The 24,526-nt window shown below is 39.3% G+C and overlaps 1 protein-coding gene across 12 annotated transcripts in view; it reads left to right on the top strand.

Annotated features, from left to right (window-relative positions):
* The window catches only part of BIRC6 (baculoviral IAP repeat containing 6), a 185,547-nt gene extending 163,517 nt beyond the window's left edge, over positions 1-22,030 (top strand). For all 12 annotated transcript variants that reach the window (XM_065057989.1, XM_065057997.1, XM_065057992.1 and 9 more), the window contains 8 exons: positions 7,043-7,188; positions 7,990-8,100; positions 8,948-9,165; positions 9,622-9,783; positions 11,314-11,391; positions 16,092-16,280; positions 20,019-20,153; positions 21,173-22,030. In XM_065057989.1, coding sequence (XP_064914061.1) covers positions 7,043-7,188; positions 7,990-8,100; positions 8,948-9,165; positions 9,622-9,783; positions 11,314-11,391; positions 16,092-16,280; positions 20,019-20,153; positions 21,173-21,352 — 1,219 coding nt within the window. In that variant the 3' untranslated portion in view covers positions 21,353-22,030. The remainder of the gene's footprint in view (positions 1-7,042; positions 7,189-7,989; positions 8,101-8,947; positions 9,166-9,621; positions 9,784-11,313; positions 11,392-16,091; positions 16,281-20,018; positions 20,154-21,172) is intronic.
* Positions 22,031-24,526: the final 2,496 nt, after the last annotated feature.

Raw genomic sequence — 24,526 nt, forward strand, 5'->3', positions numbered from 1 at the left:
ATGTCTGTCTTTTAATAATTTTCTGCTTCCAGCAATTAATTGTTTTTTTGATTCTGCTCACTTGCTTCCAATTTAAAGATGGCTTGTTAAGAAATAATACCCATCCTTCCCTCTAAAATTTAGTGCTGTCCATAAGTATGTGTTGAAACATCATGAAGAGAAGGTAAATATGTCAAGAAAAGGAGTGTGTAGAATGTTCTTCCTACTATGAACTGAGATCAACCAATACGTGAGAGGTTTTCTGAGCAGGAATCCCATTATTGGGAACCCTTTCTAGTAACTCGTCATGGACTGGACTTTACCCATTAATTTCTCTAATCCTTCTTGACTGAGATTGCTAGTTTCGCATGTCAAGCATGTAATGTACTTATGGTATATTTTGCTGACTTGATGAAAAAAAAAAAGACAGATGGACAAATAACTGTTCTTTGTGTTGAATCTGCATCTAAAAATGTCAGCTTGTGCTTTTGTGCTTGCTGGCAGTGTTTTATAGATCATAGTATATGTAATCTTCTTAAAATAGAAAGGAGAATATATTTGGCTTCTGTGTAATCCATTTCCAGTAGAGATGGATGTAAGAAATTCTCCACCAGTGACTTCTTTTTTGCGAGTCTGGTCATTTGTTAGCCTCAGATTTAATGGGCATGGAAACCTGTATCTTCTGATGTCACTTACCCAGGCTGAAGTCTAAAATATTTCTTCCCGAGAATGGCACATGATCACTGCTCATGAGCTCTTTTTAGTTTGGTAAAATAAAATATGGTATGACTAGTCCTTCAGTGTCAGGTAGGGTCTGAAAACTAAGAATTCTAGAAGCGTATTCGATATGATTGTAATAATCGATGGAGATGATAAAAATTCTATGGTTGGTTCAGTTACATTATCTGTACAGTTTTCTTGTATTACTTTGGTATATCAGCAGAAAAAGAAATCTCACTAGTTAGTTTAAGCATAATACTGTTTGTCTTTAAAGCAGTATATAGACAAGGTTGAAAACACCGACAGCCTGACCAGCCTGGACTCATTGGAGTGGAAGGTTTTAATTCCCAGCATTTTAGTTGAAGGTTTGCCAACAATATAAGCAAGTGTTGGCCTGAATTTCTTAAATGGGACAATCTGCTGCCCCTTTTAGGTCAAATGCCAGAACAACAACATAATTGTGGAATATCCTTTCAAAGACAAAACTTTCCTTTATCTCAATGGCAGTTCTTTTTGGATGTCTACTGAATGTCATCTCCATGTTGGAGCAAGAGTGTCCACCTGGATCCACAATTTGAAGGGGAGCATCTTTGGGGTTTGGGTTCCAGTTAGCATTTAATTTCTTTTACTTTCAAAGGCCATAATAGTCTATAGGTAAATTGGGAAAATTCTCCATAATGGAGAAGACGTTCAGGTACGAGATGATTTCTCATGCCTGTTTGTTGGACTGTTAGGGAGTCAAAAGCCATCACTAATTTGAGAGTGGTGAGGCTCATGTAACGGGTTGTTGCCACGAGCACTAAGTTTGAGACATGGGTTTGCTGTGATGGCTGAGCCCTCTGCTGCAGAGCGCTGCCACTGTGGAGCAAAGCGGCTCCTCTGAACCAGCACCTGCTAGGGGAGCTTCGTGGCAAAGTATTCATTTTGGAAAAATAAGCTGATAGCTTACTTGTATAAGGTGGAGTATAGCAAGCCTATGTCTAAAATTCCTAACCATACTTGCCTTTTCCACATCATCTCGGCCACCCCCATGATAACTGTTTGAGGGGAATCTGAGTTCTATCATCTTCACACATCTGTCCCTTGTCACACTGCTAGTAAGGGTTAATCCTGCCACTTCCAAGGTTTTCTGAATGTACCAGCCCTGCCTATCCCATTGTTGTTATCACCTCGATGTTTTTCTGTTGTGTGGGGATGTTAGAATACACCCAGGTTGTCCTGAGGTGTTTTCCCTGCTTTTCATTGTCTTCACTGTTATTTTGCAGAACTGCTACATGAAACAGTGCATTTTGCAAACAAAAATTTTTCTTTACAAGTGGATCCCACAATTGAGGCCTAATCTGTTTGAATTCTTCTTTAAGACACAAAACAAGTGTCAGTTTCTTTTGCTGCGCTGTCAAGCTCCTGTTGGGAGCTGATGGGTGGCTGAAGCAAGCAGTCCTGCGGCCTCGGCTGGTTTGGGATGCTCCAGCTTAGTGTCTGTAGGTGCTCCTCCAAGGAGGAAATTGCCAGCTGTCACCAGTGTGTGTTTGTGAAGGCACGTTCCCTTCTTTGTTTTGCCTGGTTTGGGGAGATTGGTTGAAGAATCTGTGAATTAATGGGAGGAGCGAGCTTCTACTTGGTACCTGTGGAAACCTGCAGAAGGTGGGGGGACCATGAGGGCTGAGTGATACCACGATTGCAAACCCGTGGCTGTTTTATCCCAAGACAGTGAAGCATCACCCTAAAACTGAGCAGAATTCTGCTGTAAGCACTGTGTCTATGGTACAAAAGGGCTGAATGGTTCATTTGGTTTATTTTATTAATACTTTGATAAAGGTATCATTCTGTATCATCATGATTACCTGTAAGTATCAGGCATGGGTGAGTAACTGTTAGTATTGGCTTTAAAAATTAAAGTAGCCCTGGGAGTGTATCATTCATTATTCATCTAGCAGAGAGTGAAGAGAAGGTTGTCATCTTCTAGCACAAGCTAAATTAATGACTTAAATTATTAGCATGTACACTGCTGTCTCTTCTAGCAAATATATGAGTGACTGTCATTCATTTAAATATGAATTGACATGATTTTGTCTGCTTTTTCTTCAATAGTTGAAAGTCTAAATTAAATATTTGGCTCTTCCTCCACCATGAAAATTGCAATGTTTAGATAAAGGTTTGGCTGGTATTAAGTAACTGTATTAAATTTTGCCTTTCAAGCAGAATCTTGACAGAAACAAATGTACAATATAATGCAGACATTTAGATGTTTTCTAAAAATAGAGAAAATGTACAGCAAAATAGTGATATGTTTATATATTTGACTATAGTTTATTATTTATGAGTATTATTGTTTCTCATATTTCTTTGGAATACCACTGAAAAATCTTTAAATTGGAGCTCAGGAATTTGATAGCACTGTTGGCTTATCTACATACATAAATTTATATGCAGGCTGCTAGAGTTCAGGGAAGGAGCTGCAGGATCCTAGTGGTTTTATAATTTTAATTTGGGTATTTCACCTTCCCATTCACATATTTGGGGGGAGTCTTGTGATTCCCAACAAGCCCCTCTCTCGAGCTGGGACTCTGCTTGTCCCTGTTGAACACTTGCGTGTCACACACAGCTGGGAGAGAGCTTGCTGCAGCTGCCACTCGAGGCGGGAGTGCAGCAGCAGCGTAATGGTGGAGATAACACCAAGAAGGGAGGATGACGTTCTCTCAGCTGATGATTTGGTTTGCCCAGTTTACACATGCAGACAAAGGCAGAATGGTCCCCAGGTTGCTTTTTCATGTGCACACAAAGTAATACCATGTGTTGCAGATGACACTAAGAAATGAGTTTGGGGACCAAGAAATCATCTTTGACGTTGCTGTAAGTTTGTCATTCCAGTAACATTTGCACCATCCTGAAAGTCTCGCTTCCCCCCTCTGAGACCAAACCTCGCAAAGCCTGTTAAAGTATTTATTACTCAGGCCGTAGCACATGCCCAGAGGCTGCAGCAGACTTACAGAGGCCACAGGAATCTTTGACCTTTACTTCTCCAAGTGGTGTGAGATTAATCTGTGCATGTTATACGTAAAGCCCCATTCAACTTTTTCGTAGGGCTTTGAATTACATTTGTGTCTCTCCCCTTTTATCACCATATAGTTTATGAAACTTCATAGGCTTTTAGGTTTTTCCAGACCAAGATGTGTTGTTAGTTAAATCAGGCAGATGAGGGGATGGACCAGCTGCACATGTCCATCTGCAGTTCCAGAGCTGTTTCACACAAGATTTTAATTTTATAGTGTACCTAATCTATTTTTCTTTAAATTGCATTTATTTAGTAGTCATGATAAACTGTGTTGTAAGGATATGGTTTTAGAAAGGGCTTCTGTGGTGTTCTAATGTTAAAGAAATATAAAATAAAGTGTAATAGCTAATGTCTGCAATTAAATTCAGTTCTTTCTCAGATGGCTAGAGATGACAAAATTGTGTGAACTTTACAAATTATAATCAGTGTAAAAATATGTACCACTGGGGAACCTTTGACAGATTTCCCCATCTAGTGTCTAGGGAATTACTTGGTTTACCATACGTTTATTGTAAATAAACTGAGAAACTCTAAAATACTGTTAAATACCTCCAAATAACTTAGAAGTTATGGCAGTATCATTTGGGTTTTTCCCCAAAAGAGAGAAGAAAAAATAGCATCTTTACCTTAACTATTAGAATATACAAGCGTGACTTGTGTGAGGAAACTAAATGCTGCTAAATGCTGCATGTCTTATTTGGGAGATCTGTGGTGCCAGCTAGCTTATACTCACTAAGAAACCGACTGAAGTCCCTGATTGGGCAGAATTAAGGTCGAATATGAGACCTGGTTTCTTCGGTATCCAAGGTGGAATTGCTCCTACGCTTTGCTTCCTACAGTGTTTCTACACAGTCTGATTTCTGGCCTGGCTGGGGAGTGAGGGAACCTGGTCGCATAGACCATCACACGAATTCCAGATACCTGCAGGTGACAGGGTAGAGATCTTTCCACCAACCCTTGATTTACAAGGTATATTCTGAGAAGAGGGGGTTTTTTGTCTATTTGCTCAGGGTAACAGTGGATAGAATATTTGTATTAGTGGTAAAAGGGACATGAAGAAAATATGTTCTCTTGTGATAGTTCAAAAGCGCTGAAGTGTTCAGGAGGAACGAGAGGAAATTCTATTATTGGTACTGAGAATTTGAATTTGAGTACGTCTCCTTTTCCTGCTGCTTCAACTAGATATATATTACTTGTCAGCTTAGGTAGTTGACTGTCAGTAACTCAGTATATCTGCAGGAGGTTTTCAGCATGTGGTTAAGCCTTTTATCTAATGAGGCCAGCACTTCAATTTTTGTTTTACTGTAAGACCAAGTAGGAGGAAAAGGCTGGTCGTCTAAATTGTAAAACTACAGGGAGGTAGAAGCTGTACAAGATAACAGTCTTGAAAATAAATTTGTAAGAATTAATTTCACTTTCAGTATCTTCACCAATCACATTTGCATTGCTTTTCATGCAGTTTTCTCTTGGATAAGTCCATTAACATTTCATTTTAGTCAAAATTTCTCCAGGGGTTTTTGTAGCAAGTACCTTAAGGATTCTACATCAACAGCCAGCAGTTCTATTTCTGTACACCAGTAGCTGCTAGCATGTCTGTGATGTTAAAACAGGTATCACTGAGGTTTAGTGGACTCAAATACGCATTTTATTAAGTGATTTTAAAAATATTGGCTTAGATTTCCACAAGGAAAAAGGCAGTGATAAGGATTTGGGAAATATGAGTGGGAGAGGCAGCTGCTGCTGCTTTGTCGTCAGCTGTTCCTCAAACGTTGGATGACGCTGTTGGGCCCTGGTGCCTTCCTCCCAGCCTTCTACACCTGGTAGCTCAGCGTTGCTTCGAGTCAGCAAGGAGCTAACAGCCTTTGGGGTTGAATCTGGAACAGGGAAATGTACTCTGCTGCAGTAATGAATTTTGTTATTAATGCACTCCAAGGGTGTTCTCATTCGATTAGGTACAGTACAAAGACTTTGAGTATTACTGTAATCACCTCTACTGAATAGTTTAGAGACTCATTCTTTATGCATGATTTCAGTCTGAATTAAAACACAGAAAGGACACAGTTGCTAAAATATGTTTGGGACATCAGAGCATTAATTTGCTAAATTATCTTGTGTAGATAGCTTTCTGTTTTGCTGCTGGGTATGGTAGTGGGAAAGAGAAAACCAGTGCTTCTTGGCTATTTAACTTGTTTGACTCTTAAAATTAACAAGTGCTATTAAAACAAACAAACAAAACACAGAAATTACAGTAAAATAATTGAGTGGCTGTCAGCATTAAAATCTCTTTAATTTTGCAGAATAGCAATGTAAATTTATGCTAGCTCTTAAAGCATAGTAGCTTTTAAATATATACATTTACATTGCAGTGTTATCAAATACCATGTCTTCATTTCAACAATTGAATATATATGCTAGTAAAGACTGAGTTATCACAATCAAAATATTTAAATATATCTTATTACTAGGCAACTAGCTTCTGTCAAACAGGAGTGTTAGTATATACTGTGTTTTCAAATTATTTCATTATAAACATTTGAGATGTTTAAATTGGTATTTTAATTTGCAATATATTGATTATAAACATCCAATATAATATAGGCGCCTTTTATATTTGTAAGACTATTAAAATTATGTTCCATTGAGCTGTTTATTGAAGTAAAAGGTCTTAACTTTTATAGCCCAGAAGAGAACTGCAGAGAGAGACAAACGTCATTTTTATGATGCCAGGGTTGTAGTTCATAGACATGTTGTGAATTTTTACTGGTTTCCTAGTGTTTTACTGTTAGCGTCTTTTAAAGAATCGCTAATGTACTGTGGGGTAGGAAAATACTTGATTACCTGTCCAGGTCTTGAGTTTGCACCAGGATCTACGTGGGCAGATGAAGTGCACATTCATGACATGATCTTTCTGATGCTGATTTTATGGGCTTTTCTAGCGTCTTTTGAAAGTGTGCAAACATAAGGACAGCAAGCAGCATAGCAATCAGGGATAGAAAGTGGTTGAAGCAGAAACTAGTATACTAGTGTCACTGGTTTTGTGTTCATTTTTTTACGCTTCATATCAGGTGTATTTCTGTTTGTCAAATCAAGACTGCATGTTCAGTGCTACCACAGTTGGTTGCTGCATTCAGTGATTAACCTGGAGATAGACAGAGACATTCCATTTCAGAAGACTTGTTTTAATCTCTAATCTTTAGTATTTTTCCTTGTTCACAAATACGCTGAGTACTGTATGACTGGTTGAAAAATAGTCCCTCATGCTATATCCTATTTCTTTGCTCCAAACAGGTCTAAAAAAGACAAGGCTAAAGCAGGAGTAAAACCAGATACTTCTGATCAAGAACCAGAGGGACTGACACTTCTGGTACCCGACATCCAAAAGACTGCAGAGATCGTTTATGCTGCTACCACCAGTTTGCGCCAAGCAAACCAAGGTAAAATAGAAATACTTTTATAAATACTGTGCATTTATAACAGTATCATTGTGTATCATTAACAGATAGCTTAGAAATTAGCTTAAGAGCAAGAAAAAATACTTCCTTCCTGCCCCCAACCACTGACCACATTTTCAAAGAGGGCTGGAACTTTGTGGTAGTCTTCAATGTCTTTTTTTCAGGAAACAGAATAATTCAAGTAAGCTAGAGTGCATCTCACAACGCAATTATGTAGCACCTTTGGTTTTTTCTCAGCAGAAAACAACATACGTGACCTTTATAGTAAAGCCTTTAACTAGATGAATGCAGAGCAAAAATCAAAATCATGGCTTGAGCCTGCAGACGTTCAAAGGACCACCTGATTGTGTGGTAAAGAAACCTGAAGGTTAAGTAGCTTAATCAGGGGAGTGGATGTCAAAAAGGTGTGTAAAATCAGCTCCTGATTTTGGAGTGTGCATCAAGAATACATGTGTGAATGTCCATTCACACAAGCCTGTGTCATACTTCCTGTTTTTAATTGTTAAAAAAGTAGAAGAAACAATAAAAGAATATTTATAGCCGCAGTACTTATTGTTTCTGAGCTGAGATTAGGACCTTTATTTACTTTGAGCTGTTCAGTTAATGAAATGTATGGTAATGAGAAAAACAGATTTCTGTGTCGTGAGCCCCAGTTTTGGCGCTTCTCTGCGAACAACGTAACCATAAAATGTCATTTCAAGTTAAAGAATCCTCAAGTACTTTCTATACTTGTCTGAAAATTATGTGATTAACCACAAACAATCATCACATTTTGTGTAACAGAAAAGAAGATGGCTGAATTCTCCAAAAAGACCGCTGTGAAGCCCAAGCCTTTGTCTGTTTTACGATCTCTTGAAGAAAAGTATGTGGCTGTCATGAAAAAACTCCAGTTTGGTAGGTTGAGAAGTGTGAATATTTGTGTTTTAGAAAGCAGATACTGAATAAATATGTAATCTATTGGAGGGGGTTAAATTAAACTGAAGTAAACTTCATTGTGTGTTGCATTTGGAGAATGTGATGGGAATCGGTGCTTACAGTGGACATAAAGGGAAGGTGTTTTAAAAAAACAAACAAACAAACCACAAACACATAAAGAACAAATCTTGTGCAAAAAGAGATACAAAATTATTGCAAAAACATGTTCTGTGAGCGTTTTTTGAACTGCAGTGACAGCATTTGCGGTGATATTTCTTTGCTCTTGTATTTGTAAGGGGTTTTCCTCACAAATATTTGCAGAGTGCTGACCAAGAGTGGGCAAGTTTGTAGTGGTGGCTTTTCACCCAGGCACCTGTCCTGCAGGTTTTGCGTAGCAAGTGATTAAAGAAAACTTGCTTCGCTGTAGTTTTTTTTCTGATTCTGTAATAACATTGCAACCACCAGAGAAGTAAGTACCACTGGCACTCTGCTTCACACCAGTTCCTTTATTAGCATTGTTATGTATTCATAAGTATCATTATATTCCTGGTCAGGAGAGTAGCTGGTAGGTTTCCAAATCAGAAGCGGTGCATATCTGACAAGTCGCATATGAAAGCTGGTACATTCTCTGCAGAAATTAATTCAATCCAGGACTGCTAATGCTCCATTTTCTGTAGCCACAGTTAACGCACAAAATATGTAATTTTTGCATTAGTATAATGCAAATTAAAGTTTCCTGATTTTAATACTCAGAGTCTTTACCCAAGACTAATCCATTATTAACTTGCCTGCTTTCCTGATGCATTAAAATTTTATTCTCTTCTAGATACATTTGAAATGGTTTCTGAAGATGATGATGGAAAATTGGTTTTTAAAGTCAATTACCACTACATGTCTCAGGTAAAAAATGCAAGTGACGCCAACAGTGCTGCCAGAGCCCGACGTCTTGCTCAAGAAGCTGTGACTCTTTCCACATCGCTGCCTCTCTCATCCTCATCCAGTGTTTTTGTGCGTTGTGATGAGGAGCGGCTTGACATCATGAAGGTAAAGAAACAAAGTTATTTTTATTTCCCTCCTTCAGCTTGGCATGTAAATGTTGAAGCTATTCTGAAGGGAAAAGTTTGTTACTCCATTATGGTCCAAGTGTACCTTTGCATACAGCCCTTGAAGTCAATTAAAAGGAGTAGGTATGGAGAAGTATATTAAATATCTCTGGACCTGGAGCAAAATTCTATTAATAGCATCCATTAGAGGGTAGAATTTTAGCTCCTTCTGTTTTGCTTTCCATTTGTAATCTGGAGAAAAGAACATAGGCAGAAGGCTTCGCTCAGCCAGGGTATCAAAATGGACAGACTGACAGCCTGCACATGATTATGATGACTAATGGTATTTTCTGATAAGTAGCATGTAGAAATAAAATGCTTCGTATATCAACTGTGTGACAAATAGAATGGTTTTTTTAAAAACTCATCTTTTTTTTTTTTTTTTTTGCAATGGTAGGTTCTTATCACTGGTCCTGCAGACACCCCCTACGCAAATGGTTGCTTTGAATTTGATGTATATTTTCCACAAGACTATCCTAATTCTCCTCCACTTGTGAATCTGGAAACAACTGGAGGCCACAGCGTGAGATTTAATCCAAACCTCTACAACGATGGCAAGGTAGGTCAGCTTTGTGCTTGGGTATAGATGTAACAAGGGAGTGAAAGAGAGGAAACTTTTTCCTTGTGCAATCAAATGATCAGCTGCTCCAAACCTACGGGAGGAAGCTCTTCAGTGAAAACTGGTCTTCAAACTGACATGAAGGGTTTCAAATGGGAATGATCTTCTCTCTGAATAGTCTTGAAGATTTTTTTTAAAGCCTTTATGAGTTGGATTGGATCAAAAAGCAAGTAATTTTGTTCTAGAAAAATGTTCTTTTCCACCTGCTTTGCTAAATTGACCAGGCAGAAATCTGTTTTGGCCAGCCAAAATACCCTTTCCATGGGCAAAGCGTGCTTCATATCAGCTGCAGCTGAATGTGTTTGCCAAGTGCCTTGTGTCTCTCTTTCCGTGCAAAAATGCTTCTTTAGAGAAGATACAAGACTTTTCTTAACCTTGGTATCCTTTATAAAAGAAAATTTAACTCCAAAATATGGACTTGAGTATTTTTCAGAAAACAATTATTAAGCTTTTGGCAATAAAAGTTAAAACAAACAAGTTTCCTCCCTTCCCTCCCCCCATCTGCTTGGTATGGTGTGGCTCATTCTGAAGGCTCCAGAAAGGTCACAAAAATCCAAGTGCATATCAGGGAGATGCGACATCTGTGTATATTAAAAATCAGCACACGTTGAATTCCCTACAGAGCTGTAGAGATGGCTGCGTGTGTGCCTCCACCAAGCACAGTCCCACTAAGTAGCTTCATCTGTAGCGCTTCTACACTCCTTCAGCTTTGTGTGTGTGTGTCAATATTTAATCCATAGGCAAACGTTTTTCCATTATTCTGCTGTTGTTCGTGGCTTCCCCATGTCCCCTGTTTTCACAAGCTGTTACACCTCTTTCCAGTGCTAGACATGGGATTTTCTCTTAACATGGAAACAACATAATTCATACTGCAGACTTTATGTCCTTTTCTCTTTGCCTAGCATTAAATCTTGGCAAATACCTCTAAGTTTCTTCTGTTTATTTTGTCTCTTTGTGTTCCCTGTCTTTGATTGTTGCATTTCGTGATAAGGTTCAAGAACTCCATAGACTTCCCTAAAGTCCAGATCAGTGATAAAAGTTAAGGAATATTTTCAATTCCTTGACAGTCTGTGTGACAGAAACCACATTTCATGTGCTTAAGGAGAATTATTGTCTTTTAAAAACCACAACAATAAGAGTCACAACAGCATTTAAAGATGAAAGTAAAGAACTGGGTAGTATTCGTGATTCATTTATTTTTGGAGCCACAAGAACCATAGGTTTTCCTTGAAGCAAAGTAATCTACCTTGCCTTGCTCATTTATTAACATCCTGTTCTTGTTTATCCACATTATTTTTATCTGCTTTGATTTCAAATTAGTTTCATAAGAAACAGATTTGTCTTCTAGAATGCAGATATACAAAAGTTTGTCTAAAAAAATTTAAATGGAAAGTTAACATTCTGTTCTGCCCAAGCAGAACAATTTTATCACAATATTTGTCGGTGGTATTAATAATGTCACCTTTTCAGGTGTGTTTAAGCATACTTAACACATGGCATGGAAGGCCAGAAGAGAAATGGAATCCCCAAACATCGAGTTTTTTGCAGGTGAGCATTTCTTCCTTCTCTTCGGTAGATATTATTTAGAAGTAGTAAGTGGTCTGTTGGTCCTAAGGATTCTTTTTCTAGTGCTTTTAAACCAGAATTTTCTTTCTCAACCATAAATAAGATGAAACTCCAGAAAACATCCTTGGAACACTAGAAAACAAACACTGCAGAGTAGACAAGTTCTTCAAAGTGCTCTTTCCAACCAATATTTCTATTGGTTTTGTCTTGGAAGAGTGGCTGTTCATATGTGCAGCTCATTCCTGCACTGCCTGGACTTTGCTTGGATGATTTCAAATATTTGATTAAAAAAAAATAGCCTGCAAGATGGCATCAACTCCTGGAACTCTCAATCACAAGCTATTTGTGGTGAAAACGAAGCAAACTCCACGTTGTGAGAGATGAGCAGGTGAAATGTCCTAATCCAAACTGTGAAGGTGCTCCTCCAAAGTCTATGAATAAGCTAAACAGAGGAATAAAGCTGAAGGGAGTTAAAGTGTAGGTGTGCTGTGTTCAATAACAATTAGTGTTAAATTCTACTGGAATTTATTAGGACATACAGCCCTTTATAATTTTCAGCTTTATGCCATAGAAATACACTGACTAATAAGCACATACATTAAATGAAAGTAAAGCTTGCAATGGCTTATTTCCTATGCCACTTTCTGAATTTATTCCTTCCTTGGAGTAATTATTACATAGCACAAGGTACATTTTCTCTTCCAAATACTAAAAAACTGTACAGTTTCTGTTTCAGCGTAGTAGAATTACAGCCCTGGCCTTCAGCAAAACAGATTTCAGCTTGTTCAAGAATTGGCCTTGGAGATCTGGTTGGTCAGTCTCCTAAAAGTTCAAGCATGGTCTGTTCCTGTGTGTGGAAATCAAGCAGGAGTGGCAGAAAGCCAGCATGGGTGAACCAGGAACAACTGCTTAAGCTCCACTACAAACAGAAAGTACACAGAAGGTAGAAGGAGGAGACAGGCTACTCATGAGAAATATAGACATTGGCCAAGCATTCAGGAGAGAAACCAAAAACCAGGGGAAAACCAAAAACCTGGTAGAGGAAAACCAAAGCTCAGCCAGTGTTGAAAATGGCAAGGGATATAAAGAGGAGCAAGAAGGGCTTCTTACAAGTGTGCTGGCAGCGAAAGAACACATTTTCCTTTGGCTTCCCTGCTGCTCAGCAGGGCAGGGAGTGTACTGACAGGGATGCAGAAAAGGCAGAGGTCATCTGTGCATCATTTATTAGGGGTAAGGTTTGCTTTTCCATCTCCCTGAGCCCTCACTAGGATAGTCTGTGAGAATGAGGAATTGCCCACAGCAGAGAACAGTGTTCAAGCTGATTGGACCCCCGTGTTCATGGCTCCACATCTCACACGTCCAAGGGTGCTGAGGGAGCCAGCCAGTGTTGCTGCAAAGCCACCAGCTCTCATCTTCAGAAGGTCAGAACCATCAAGGAACCTTCCTGGCAGATCTCACACCCAGCGTCAAGACAGGCAAGAAGGAGGAACTGGGGAGTTGCAAGCTGGTCAGCAACACCTTGTGGTCCTTGGGAAGATTATGGAGCAAATCCTCCTGGAAGCTGTTGTCAAGTACACGAAAGACAAAGTGATTGAAGATGGGCAGTGTGGCTTTACTGGAGGCGAGCAGCACATCCCTGCTTGCCTTCCATAGTGAGGTGCCTGGCTTTGCACAAAGACCCTTGTCACCAGATCAAGGAGATGTGCATTATAAGTGGTGGCAAAGTGGCTGGACCAATGCAAAGAGAACTTACTGGTGTTGTCGGTACCGGAATGGGGAAGGTATGGAGTGGATGGAGCCAGACACCTCTTGAAAATGCAGGGACATGGGAACTTTTGCTTAAATATTGGGAAAAACATTTTCACTGTGAGGGTCATCAAACACTAGGATGATGTCCAAGAGAGACTGTGGAATTTCCATCCTTGGAGATATTAATGCTCCCTCTCTCTTCACAGGTTAGTTACAATTTGGAGATCTAAGTTGTGGTTCCTTACACAGTATAAATCTACCAAAATACAACTTGTTAATCAAGAGAGAAACTGAAATTTTGGACTATAAAATCAATGTAGAAATGTATAAGCACTAGGAAGCCTTATTTTCATTAATCTTTTTTCTTAGATCAAAATATTGTAACTGATTGTTAGGAATCTCATGCACCATTTAAGTTTCAAATTTAAAAGTGTTTCAGAGTTTCATTTTGAAAACAGTAAAAAAGCTGTAGGAAAAAGTCCGGTCCCCCAACCCCCATACGGGGTGAAAAACACTTCATAGTTGTTAAATGGAAAACAGCTGTAGGACTAAATAAATCAGTTGGAAAGAATTAAGCCCTACATGTTTTTTCTGGCTCAAAGATTAAACTATTGTCAGACCACCCAAAATACTTCAGAAATTAACTTTTATAACCCAAATGAAACTGGAAGATCAGTTTAGAGTTTCTCATTCATTACAATTATAATTCAAAGTATAATAACAACTGTTTTCTAAGGCCAAGAAAGTACAATGCTGCATACTGTCAAATTGCTTTACCACAGCTATTTTGAAATATATATATATATATGTATGTATAATATATATATTTTTTTAAAAAAAGGCAAAACCCACCTACTTCCAGACACATGTAAGGGCCACAGATCACCAAAACGCCTCAGGTACCTGAAGCCTTGCACCTTTTTTGGTTTCATAAGTGGCCATTTTCTTGCTGGAACCTAATTTGCAAGGCACATTCTCTATGTTTTAATGCATTTATCCTTATTTGAATTTTGTACATGTAACACAAAATAGCCAAGGCCACTTCTTGTTGAATGCATGTCAGGCGCTGGAGGCAGTGTGATGGCGCACACGGTACCGTGTGACAGCAGGTAGCTGGAGCACCTGCCTGAGAAACACAAACACTTGTTGAATTTTCCTTCTCAGCCCAGCCAAAGATGCTGGTTCACTGCGGAGCCCCCTGCCCCGACAGGGTAAAGACCTGCTGCCCTGGGTGGCCCTGCTGTGCTGCAGCTCAAGCAAAGCAACTCCACAGCTACAGCTGGAAAGTGCCGTGGCCCCAGAAGGAGCCAGAGGGGGTTCTGTGAGTGGTGGTGGGACTAACCTGCGTCATCGCACCGATTCTTTGGCTGTTGCTTTAATCTGAGTTCCTGGTTTGGCGTTGTGTCTATGGAGCACGGACACATCGCAGAGAGCATGGAAAGCGGGAAGGCTTTTGTGCTGGCGTTGCTGCAAGAGGCGCTCTGAGAGAAGGCCACGTGTAGACACCAAGCACAGCTCCTCCTTGTTGGGGTGCTGCCCTGTGAAAGTACCAACGTCTTTAATTGTCACTGACGTGGCCCCTGGCTGATGGCAGCTCTGTGTTCTGCAAGTTCCAAGGAAAAGAAGGGCTGTTGTCATCCATACCCAAATCCTCAAACTGGGCTGCCAAATGAGGGAGCAGCTTCAAGCTTTAGATTGTATCTGGGCTGGGAGGAGAGTCAGTTCCAGAAACAGCTGCCCTGACATATTTGATGTACTGCAGTGGGTGGCTCGCACCTAAGTATGCCAGGAAAATGCTAGAAAAGTAGGCTGGAAATGCCATTCGTAGGCATGTAACATATCACTTTTTCAATATTTGAGGAAATGTAAGTGTTCGAATCACCGTTTTTGAATTCTTTACAGTTCTGAAACTAGGTTTGTGTCACAGAATTGTAATCCCTAAAATTCTTGCTGGACTTTGTCCTGAGTATGTAAGAAAAACCTGTCCTTCATTTAAAAAAAAGTCAATTACGTCTTTCTACCTGTATAACAACATTTTCGCAGTAACATAATTTTTATTAAATACAACAAGATGTTAGGGACAAACATTCTAATAATGGAAAAATAGCCAAACATCAAGTCATGAATATGTAATATATACACATTTGGATTCTTAAGTGTCCTATGTATGTACTTAATTCTTTTGTTTTATATTAGGAATATTTGGGCATAGAGTTAAATGCCTTGTATATATGTAAGCACCTATTCCCACATGTACTCAGTAATAAAATTGAAAGGGACAAAATTTCCTTATCACAGAGTAGCTGGTGCTTTGTTGATATAGCACTGAAAACACTTTTTTATTTTCCCTATCTAGGATAAATACTGAGGTTTCATTTTAATGGCATATGACACAGTGTAGTATGTAAAACCTGAAACTAAAGGGCTAAAAATATACATAAACCAACTGAATGTGTTTGAAAGAAAAAACGGGAGTGTGTCTATACTAAATTAATTTCAGTGGTTCAGATTTGACTCCCTTGTTCCTTTTCCATCTGGTTCAGAATTAGAATCAGTAAGCTCAGCCACAGAAAAACTTAAAGAATTGTTGACTGAGAACTTGATGAATACACTTTCTTTCACAAAAGGGTGCAATCAGATATCTCTTCCTTTAAACATTTACTTATATTTGTATTTTTGTAGGTTTTTGTTATTTTTTAACTTATATTTGTCATTTTGTTAGTATTTGAGCTAAATATACAGTCGTAGGACTTGATGTTTTTTATGTGTAATCATGGTTTTTGGCTTGAAAGCATGGACGTAACCTATATTACAAATGTAGTAAAAAATATTTGCCATAGAAGTGGTTTTGCATATAAGGTGGGCAGAAGTATTTATATTTGTAAAAACAAGTGGGTAGCACAATTCTAATATTTAATTTCTTCTCTTAACAGGTGTTAGTGTCTGTCCAATCCCTAATACTGGTAGCAGAACCATATTTTAATGAACCGGGTTATGAACGATCAAGAGGTACTCCCAGTGGTACTCAGAGCTCCAGAGAATATGATGGAAACATCCGACAGGCAACGGTCAAGTGGGCAATGCTCGAACAAATCAGAAATCCATCGCCATGTTTTAAGGAGGTAGGTTTTGTGACACACTGTAAATATTTATTTATCTCGTTTGAGCACTAAGAATAATGCAGGTATTTGGAAGCATGCATGAGATATCCCTTTCAGGCTCCTCTTTGTTTCCTGGGACAACTGACTTAGAGAGTAAAGTGAATAAGGGGCACCTGACTTCCCAGATTCTTTTCTAGGAAAGGGGAACACACACAAATTGGGACTGACCTGTAAGGAGGCTTGGGGCACGGTTTGATTTAAAAAATGGTTCATACAGCTTGGCTCATTCTTAGTGCCAGGTGGTGCCTTTTACTTTCCCTGTGACAAGTGCTGGTCAGCCTTACAAGTGGGCACTGTGTGTTTGTTATCAGCATGGCTGACAGCAAGTATTTTTCCAAGAAACATGAATTTGAAGCAAGTATTAGGACACACTTAAAATACACCAAAACAGTGCAAATTGGACAAATACCTTCAAAAAAATTCCAGCCTTCATGTTATTTATGGAAAGATCCACAAAGCATCTGCGCTAATGTAGAAATCTGTGCCTCGTGAAAACAACTGTCTTGATGCTGATGCAGCAATACTAACTGTAATGCATCCACGCTGTCTTAAAAAATATTGAAAGAAATCCAATTGTTTAATTTGTGTTCCTGAAAATAGAGTAACTCACCCATAGCATCATAGAATAATTTACTTCTTAGGGACTTAAACATATATGGCAAAGGATTCAAGGAAAAAAGAGCTGAAGATATATCAGTAAGAGAATCTGTATGAATATTAATGCAAAATGGTTCGTCAGCCGTGAGTCATCTCACGGTACTGCCAGCAAATACTTGGAGAAAAACATATTTAACTCTGGACACTAAAATTGTTGCCACGTCTAAACTGAGATATGGAACCATCTTGTAGTATCACCTGTGCTTTCAATTGTCTGCATACTAAAATGCTGAGAAAGGGTAATTATTTTAGGATTGTACACATGGCTAAGTATGGCATCTGAGTGAGAGGGTAGTCTCCCATCCCTTCCTGTAAAAACATCCTTTGGAATGCAGAAACCTTTTTCCATTGAAATTGCTGTGTCTTCTGGAATAAGAAACCATGGACACTTCACCTGCGTGACAGGAGGTAAATATTTTATCCACACGCAGGTGGAAAATGACCTGCTGTGTACTCTAGTGTCTTGAATTAATGAAGAAAAACACAGTGGTTGTTCTAAATTACCTCTTAAATGTTTCACTCAGTAAGTTGAAGACCATGATAAAGATAATATCATGACGCATAATCAAATAACCTCTGCTAATAGGTCATTCTTTTCTAGATAAATGTAAGAGTTTTGCTTTTGCAAAAAGTTCTCAAATTACATGAAGTTTAAATTAATTTAAGGTATCAGAAGGTGGCGAGCTCCCTGACAGTAACGTTCTGTCTTTCTTTTCACATATACAGAAATGAAGGTAATGCAATATTATAGTAGTTGATAAATGAATCCCAGTTTGCCATTATTGTGCTTTTCTTCAAAAGAATCTCAGCCTTGTTGTGCTGACTCTGCAGCATAGCTTGTCTACGACTTGTATGAAAAGGGAGCTTGTAAGCTGCTGTCCTGCCCCTCTCCAGGCAGGTGCAGCAAGAAGGTGCATCCAGCCGGTGATGGGTGTTTGAATGGCAAACCAGCCCTGCCCTGAGAACAGATGTCTTGTGCACAGCATGTTGTTACCAGAAGGCAGATGCTGAAAACAATACAACTCCAGGCCTTATAAATGATGTATGTAGCTAGGGCTGAGTTAAGCTAAACCCCCCCACACACACACATGAGTGAAAAGCAGCATTAAGAGGTAGGTAGCAATTGCAGAGGTATCTTGGACATTTGGAACTCGCTTCTGTTACTTGCAAACAGAGGAGAGTTTTGCTGTGCAGAAAAGAACTGGCCAACCCCTCAAAGCTTTGCATCCCAATTGTTTTGTTCTGGTTTAGGTAACCGCAGTTTTCCTCATTTTCCAAGATACAATTCTCTATTTTTCCATGTGTTTAGGTCTTTAGGACAGTATGATGATATATATCCTCCAGACTCTGAGAAGTATGAAGCTACAATAGCCTGTTTCAGTAAGGAGACCTTTGAAGCCAAGATAGCTTTTGTGTTAAACACACAGGCACTCTGCCTTACACTTGCGTTCCTACCCAGTGCCTTATCCATTGTGCAACGAGAGCTCCCTTTCTGCTTCTCTGAATACATATTCCCTGTCATTATGTTAAGGCACATGTAGCTTTCTTCACATATCAAAAAATGGAAATTTGGCACTGGAAAGCATTACATTTTTCTCTGATGCAAGAGCCAAGCTTTGGAAGAACACTAGATTCTGTCTGCAGCCTCATGCAAATGTGAATACGTCTCTGGTACAGATTATCAGCACTTCTCAGAGAGACAAGGTGCTTGTTAAGACTCTCTAGTCATTTTATAGGAACCTGAACAATAATAATCATGCTGTAACATAAATGTAAAGGTATCCTGAAAACTGAGCTCTAAGAAAGAACATCTATCCTTCAACTTATAAATCTTTCATCTTCACAAATCTGAGCCGCCTTCCCTTCAGTGTCTTAAATGACAGGTAGGCTCAGGAGATCTAAACTCCAGTATTTGGGAGTTCTTCCAAGCTCCATTATGGATATAAGGAACACATCCAGAATTAAAGTCAGTTATGCTTTCAATATGCAGTTTTTCTTTGGACAGATAGCTATATACTCTAACTTCTAGAGGGAAAGGTGATTTTGTCAATTATGTAGCAATATTGCCAAGAACAGTCCGTGCTCAATAAAATTTCTTTGATTTTATTGTTTATTTCAGCAGGCGGAGTTTTAGCAAGCTGTTGAAGACAAAGCCAACGCTAACCAGAGTTACACAACTTTGTCCAAAGGGTTATTGTAAAACAAAAATTGGTACAGAAATACCACAATTCCTATGTGATTCAAATACTGGTTCCCACCCAAACTGTGGGCAGCTCAACTGCTATTGCCTGGGAGTTCCCATGTCCCCAGAGGTGCTGCCTCTGCCTCGGGAACGTGGCTGTGGCTGCAGCTCTTGCACCTCAGCGGTGTGACCCTGACACATCCTGTTCCTGCGCTCACGCTGTTTGACAGTGCCCGTGCTTGTTGGTTTGCTGTGCAGGCAGCAAGTGGTCAGTGACAGGAAAGAGGTGGTGCATGTTTTAGTACTTCCCACTTGTGCTTCTTTAATCACACAAACTGTGAAAGCAACAACAGAAGCCTTAATATTCCATCTGTGTAACCCTGCCCCTGTGCACACATGAGTGTCCATACATAGCTCCTGCACAGTCAGATCATCTTTGAACTGGAAAACATGTCTAACGTTCTGCTATCACTTTTTCTTTTCCCTGGTGTGATACTGTATTTCTGGCGCTCATTTACCCTTCACCCAGCCACCACAAGCGAACGCTGAAAGGGCAAACTGCACATAAATCATAGATTCGTACAGACTGGAAGGGACGTCCGGGCCAACCTCCTCCTGAAAACGGGATCAGCTGAACTCGGACCAGGTTTCTCATGGCTTTTTTCAGTTGGGTCTTGGAAACCTCCAAGGACAGAAGTTCCACAATGTATCTGCATCCTGGTTCAATGCTGGATTATACTGATTATTTTTCCTTGTATCCACTTAGACTCAAATGAGTCTTGGAAATTTTATATTGTTAAAGTATAGGGTTCATAGAAAACCGTTATTGCTGTTCTTTCATTTGGAATATTTTCTTGCAGGTCATCCACAAACATTTTTACTTGAAGAGAGTGGAGATCATGGCTCAGTGTGAGGAGTGGATAGCAGACATCCAGCAGTACAGCAGTGACAAACGGGTAGGCAGGACCATGTCCCATCATGCAGCAGCTCTCAAGGTAAGACTTGCTTTTTATAGTTTTATGTTCTTGAATCCAAAGATGACAAACGGCAATAAGATTGCTGAGCCACTGGGTTTTATAATAACAGTAACAGAAAACTCCAGCAACTGTAAGACACATAAACAAACCTCAGTTTCCCAGCTGTCAAGAGATAAAGTGTATATGCACTCCACTTTCTCAGAACATCTACAAGTTAGATTTTCCTTTAGCACCTGTCCTGCCTATTTTTTTTATAAACATGTAAGATAGAGAGAGTTTATTGTTGTTTTCCCTAAGGGTGGGTGGGGCTTTAGGATAAAGTTGTACTGCAACCAGTTCCTTGGCAGGAAACAAGCTTTTTGAATAGATAAGCACAGTTATTAAACTGTGGCCCGTTACAATTAGTTTTACTCTGTGTTCAACTTTTATCAACAGTTTTAACCATTATAGTGTTTTCTTCCCTTCTAGCCAAGTACCGTCATTTGTGTATTTTGTGTCCGCACAGACAACAGACCTATATTATTTTTATATTTATTATTTCCCCTGAGAATTAAAAAAAAAAAAAGTAGAGACTCTTTTTTTTCTATTGCTAGACTTGCATTCTTTCAATGTGACTTGTCTTCAAAATGGAAGTTATAGTTAGTTACTATAATGAGTACACAAATCTCTATATATCTGATCTCATCAAGACCGTGAACTCTTTATAAAATCTCGGCTTTGACTGTATAACCTGCCTCATCTAAGCCAGTTTATGCTTTGAGCGCAGAATGCAGATGCGACTCAATTGTGAGACAGAGGGTGTTTCTGTTGATGCACTTGTTTGCTGCAGTTCTGGTTGCTGCCTTGAATTTGTCCCTAGTGGCCCCTGCTACTTATTCTGTCACTACAAGGGAAGCACCAATCCTTAAATACAGTCATTGAAACGGTACATTTACACCTTTTTGACTGACTTCTTTTTCTGCCTGACACTGTCCAACATTGTGAAAAGTGTGGTTTTAACTGTGGTCTTCCACGCTGACATCTTTCTGTATATTCAGCGTCATACAGCGCAGCTGCGGGAAGAACTTCTGAAGCTTCCGTGTCCGGAAGGGCTGGATCCGGACAGCGAGGACTCCCCGGAGAAGTGCAGTGCCACAAGTAGCTCAGAAGAGACTCTGCTGCACGAACAGGTCAAACCCAGCAGCAGTAAGGACATCCCCACTGATTTCAAGTTATGAGTTGCATTGACATGGACTTTCTAGACACAAAGGCTTTGAAGCACAAGCCAAATATGTCAATATTTGTATGTAAGAAACTAATTATGTAATAGGTAATGAAATTGAAACTATACTATGCCCTTAAGATATACAGTTTAATTCAAGATGATCTTTTATTTACCTGTACAAGAGTGTAAACTTTTTTGTGCTTTTATTTTTCAATTGTGAGAACCACTGATTGGTATGTTTAAAAAGTTATGTATACAAGAAATGGATAAATCACTGATATATAAGGGAAACTACCTTAGGAAAGAATGTTTACTGAATGTTTATTATTTTTTTTTACTTGTAGAGTGAGGGCGGTTGTAACAAAGAATATATATTGGTCATTCTTACAGCTACTATTTAAAGTCAGAAAATTTTCACTGAATTTGATAGATTTTACGTTTGGCCATATATTCATGCTCATATTTGATTCTAAAGAAAACCTCCTGTATACTTCAATAAACGTTAAATGGACATGATCCCTCTTTTATGATTTACTGGTACATTTTTTAAATAAACTGCCATGAAATCCATTCTAGCTGAAGACTTGCACTTGTATGACTGAATTCATCCCAGTCAACATATTTAATTTTATGCTTACTAATTCTAAAATGCACATGAAATAAATGCACATGGTTTTACCTCATGCCAAAATTTGGACTTCGGAATTCCTCTTTTGTTTGGCTATTTTATGCAAACTAACAGTATTCTAAATTTCTGAAGGGCTATTCTGGAACACGGTCTTTTCTCTGTTGAAAAGTCTGATTTTTACATAATGAGCTGTACTCCAAGTACTGGCAGGGGCTCATGACGTGCCATGCAGGACTCCAGCGTTCCGGAGTTCCTACTGTACAGACTTGATTTCTAATTTTATACTTGCAACCACAGATCCCTGCCTAAAAAGGGTAAAGGATTTGCTTGATTTAGTAATCCAGGCTCACTTTTGCCATCACACGCGTTACTGTCACTGTTCTTAATTTTTGAGCAGTCCTTGAAGGACTAAAAAGTTATTACTGGTGTTACCTCAGACTAATGATCTGTTGTATTATAAATACTATAAATCAGGCAAAACAAAGCTTTTTCGTTGCATATTTGTTCTTTGTTTATAAGTATCACGCTGGAATTTTTTCGCTTTTTGTTTTACGATGTATTACTTCTAATCATTAAAAACGGCACCAACTGCGGTTGTGTTCTTATGCTGATGGTAAACAGACTTTGATAGTTCTGACCAAAGCACGATTTTTGTTATACTGACATGTCCCGATTATACGCACCTCTCAAAATACCAACTTAGGCACGTGTGTGTTGCTTCAGGGGATCCTTAATCAGAAAGCAAAGTGTTTATGCTACATATTCGGAGTGTTAGAACTCCCTCAGTGTTAAACCAGCACCGCGTTTTTCTGGATGGGTATTTATTTGCCTCCTATTACTGTACAAAATGACTGTGATGCTCTTGTAAAGGCTCCAAAAGCAAAATTACCCACTGACTTCCAACTAATTACGTTAGTGGTTTCCGTTAGAGCTCTTCATTTAGTGCTTAAACTCTCTGCCTACAGGAGCACAGTCGTTTTGTAAAATCCTGGCACTTGTACCAAAACCAGATGTATCAGACTTGAAGATCCTCCTTAAACGTGAAGGCGACTTCTTTTTTCACCATTAAAAAGCAACACTGAAATAAAAAGTACCTAACTTGCATTGATTTGACATGAAGAGGGTGGCTAACATGATTGTACATTTTTCTATAGTGTGTATTTATGGTATCGTAGCAATGCTAATGTAAAGTCACTGCTGCTTAATTAAGCAGATGTAAACAGCTGCATGGGATATTAAACTCTAATTTGAATCCACCTACCAATTATCATTTTTTTGCTCTAACCTGAGCGAGAATGGTATTGTACCAAATTAATGCACAGATTCCAGCCTTAATAACTTGCAACTATGTTACAGTCGGGTAAGTAAACTGGGTACTTGACAACAGATACAAAACACGTGTTTCCATGTTTTTAGATATAGAACACATGAGGTAGCTGTGTTATTTTGCAGTAAAATCACAGTAAATGCTGTGAGGTATGTAGACAACTGAGTATTTTTTTTAACCAGCTCCCCTCATCTTTTACCATTTCATCAAACTGAACAGATAACCTGTATAGATATATCACTGATATATCACAGTTTCTAGCCATCCCATTGAAGTCCTGTACTTTAACTGTCATGCTGTTGTTGTAGAAAGTATTTGAAAGTCAACAGAAGTTCTTTTCAAAAGCAGAACGGGCAGCAAACTGTTAATGAGATCATTATGGAATTTCAGCCCATGGTTTTTGGTACTGCCTTTGGCCTACGATCCACTGGTGACACGTTGCCATGTGGCACAGAGCGGGATGTCGCCAGTGGCAGCCATTGGAATCGCTGTGGCTGCTCTGCCCAAGGATGAGCACACCACATAACTCAGTAGCCTGTCCTGACGCTTCACAGACAGTAACGCCGTGTTTTTGTGACTGATTTGATCTGCCCACTAAAGAGGGAACGGCTCGGCAATCTGTGACACCTTGTGCTCTGTGGGACCAAGCTGCTCGTTGCACCGATTTGCTGTGCAGGAACAACTCTTCTGTTCTGCAGTTGTAGACATAGTGCTCTTTGTATACACATGAATGAGACCTCTGCAAGGTTTAGTGGTTTCTTCTGGAATTTCCTTTGGGTAGAAGATGTGCATAAACATATGCATTAATGCTCCTCTGGAATCCTACCGCTGCTATACAGGAAAAAAACAAACATGACAATTAGGGGAAAAAAAAAAAGAAACATAAGAACCCTGTAAACCACTTCAAGTTCATTCCAGTAATTACGCATTAGATATCTAGGTACTAGCAGAATAAACTAAATGTGACTATAGATTGACAGGGCCTACAGCAGCCTGTTTGACAGTGTTGGTTGGGTTTCATCACTGTTTTTCTTCTCTAAACATTTGCTGGAAGTTCCAGGTAGAGACTGGAGGTCTGCCAGCCTCTCGAGGAGACTCCCTCGCAGCAGGTGAAATCAGAGCCCCGGTGAGGCGCTGGGCCGCTGATCACTTCCCGGGAGCTTTGGTGTGGGTCTGCCATCTGCCCCGTGCTTGGATGACCACCTATTAAGCAGCAATAGAACTTGAATTCA

The sequence above is a fragment of the Columba livia genome, chromosome 3, assembly GCF_036013475.1.
Source record: "Columba livia isolate bColLiv1 breed racing homer chromosome 3, bColLiv1.pat.W.v2, whole genome shotgun sequence".
Lineage (NCBI taxonomy): Eukaryota > Metazoa > Chordata > Aves > Columbiformes > Columbidae > Columba > Columba livia.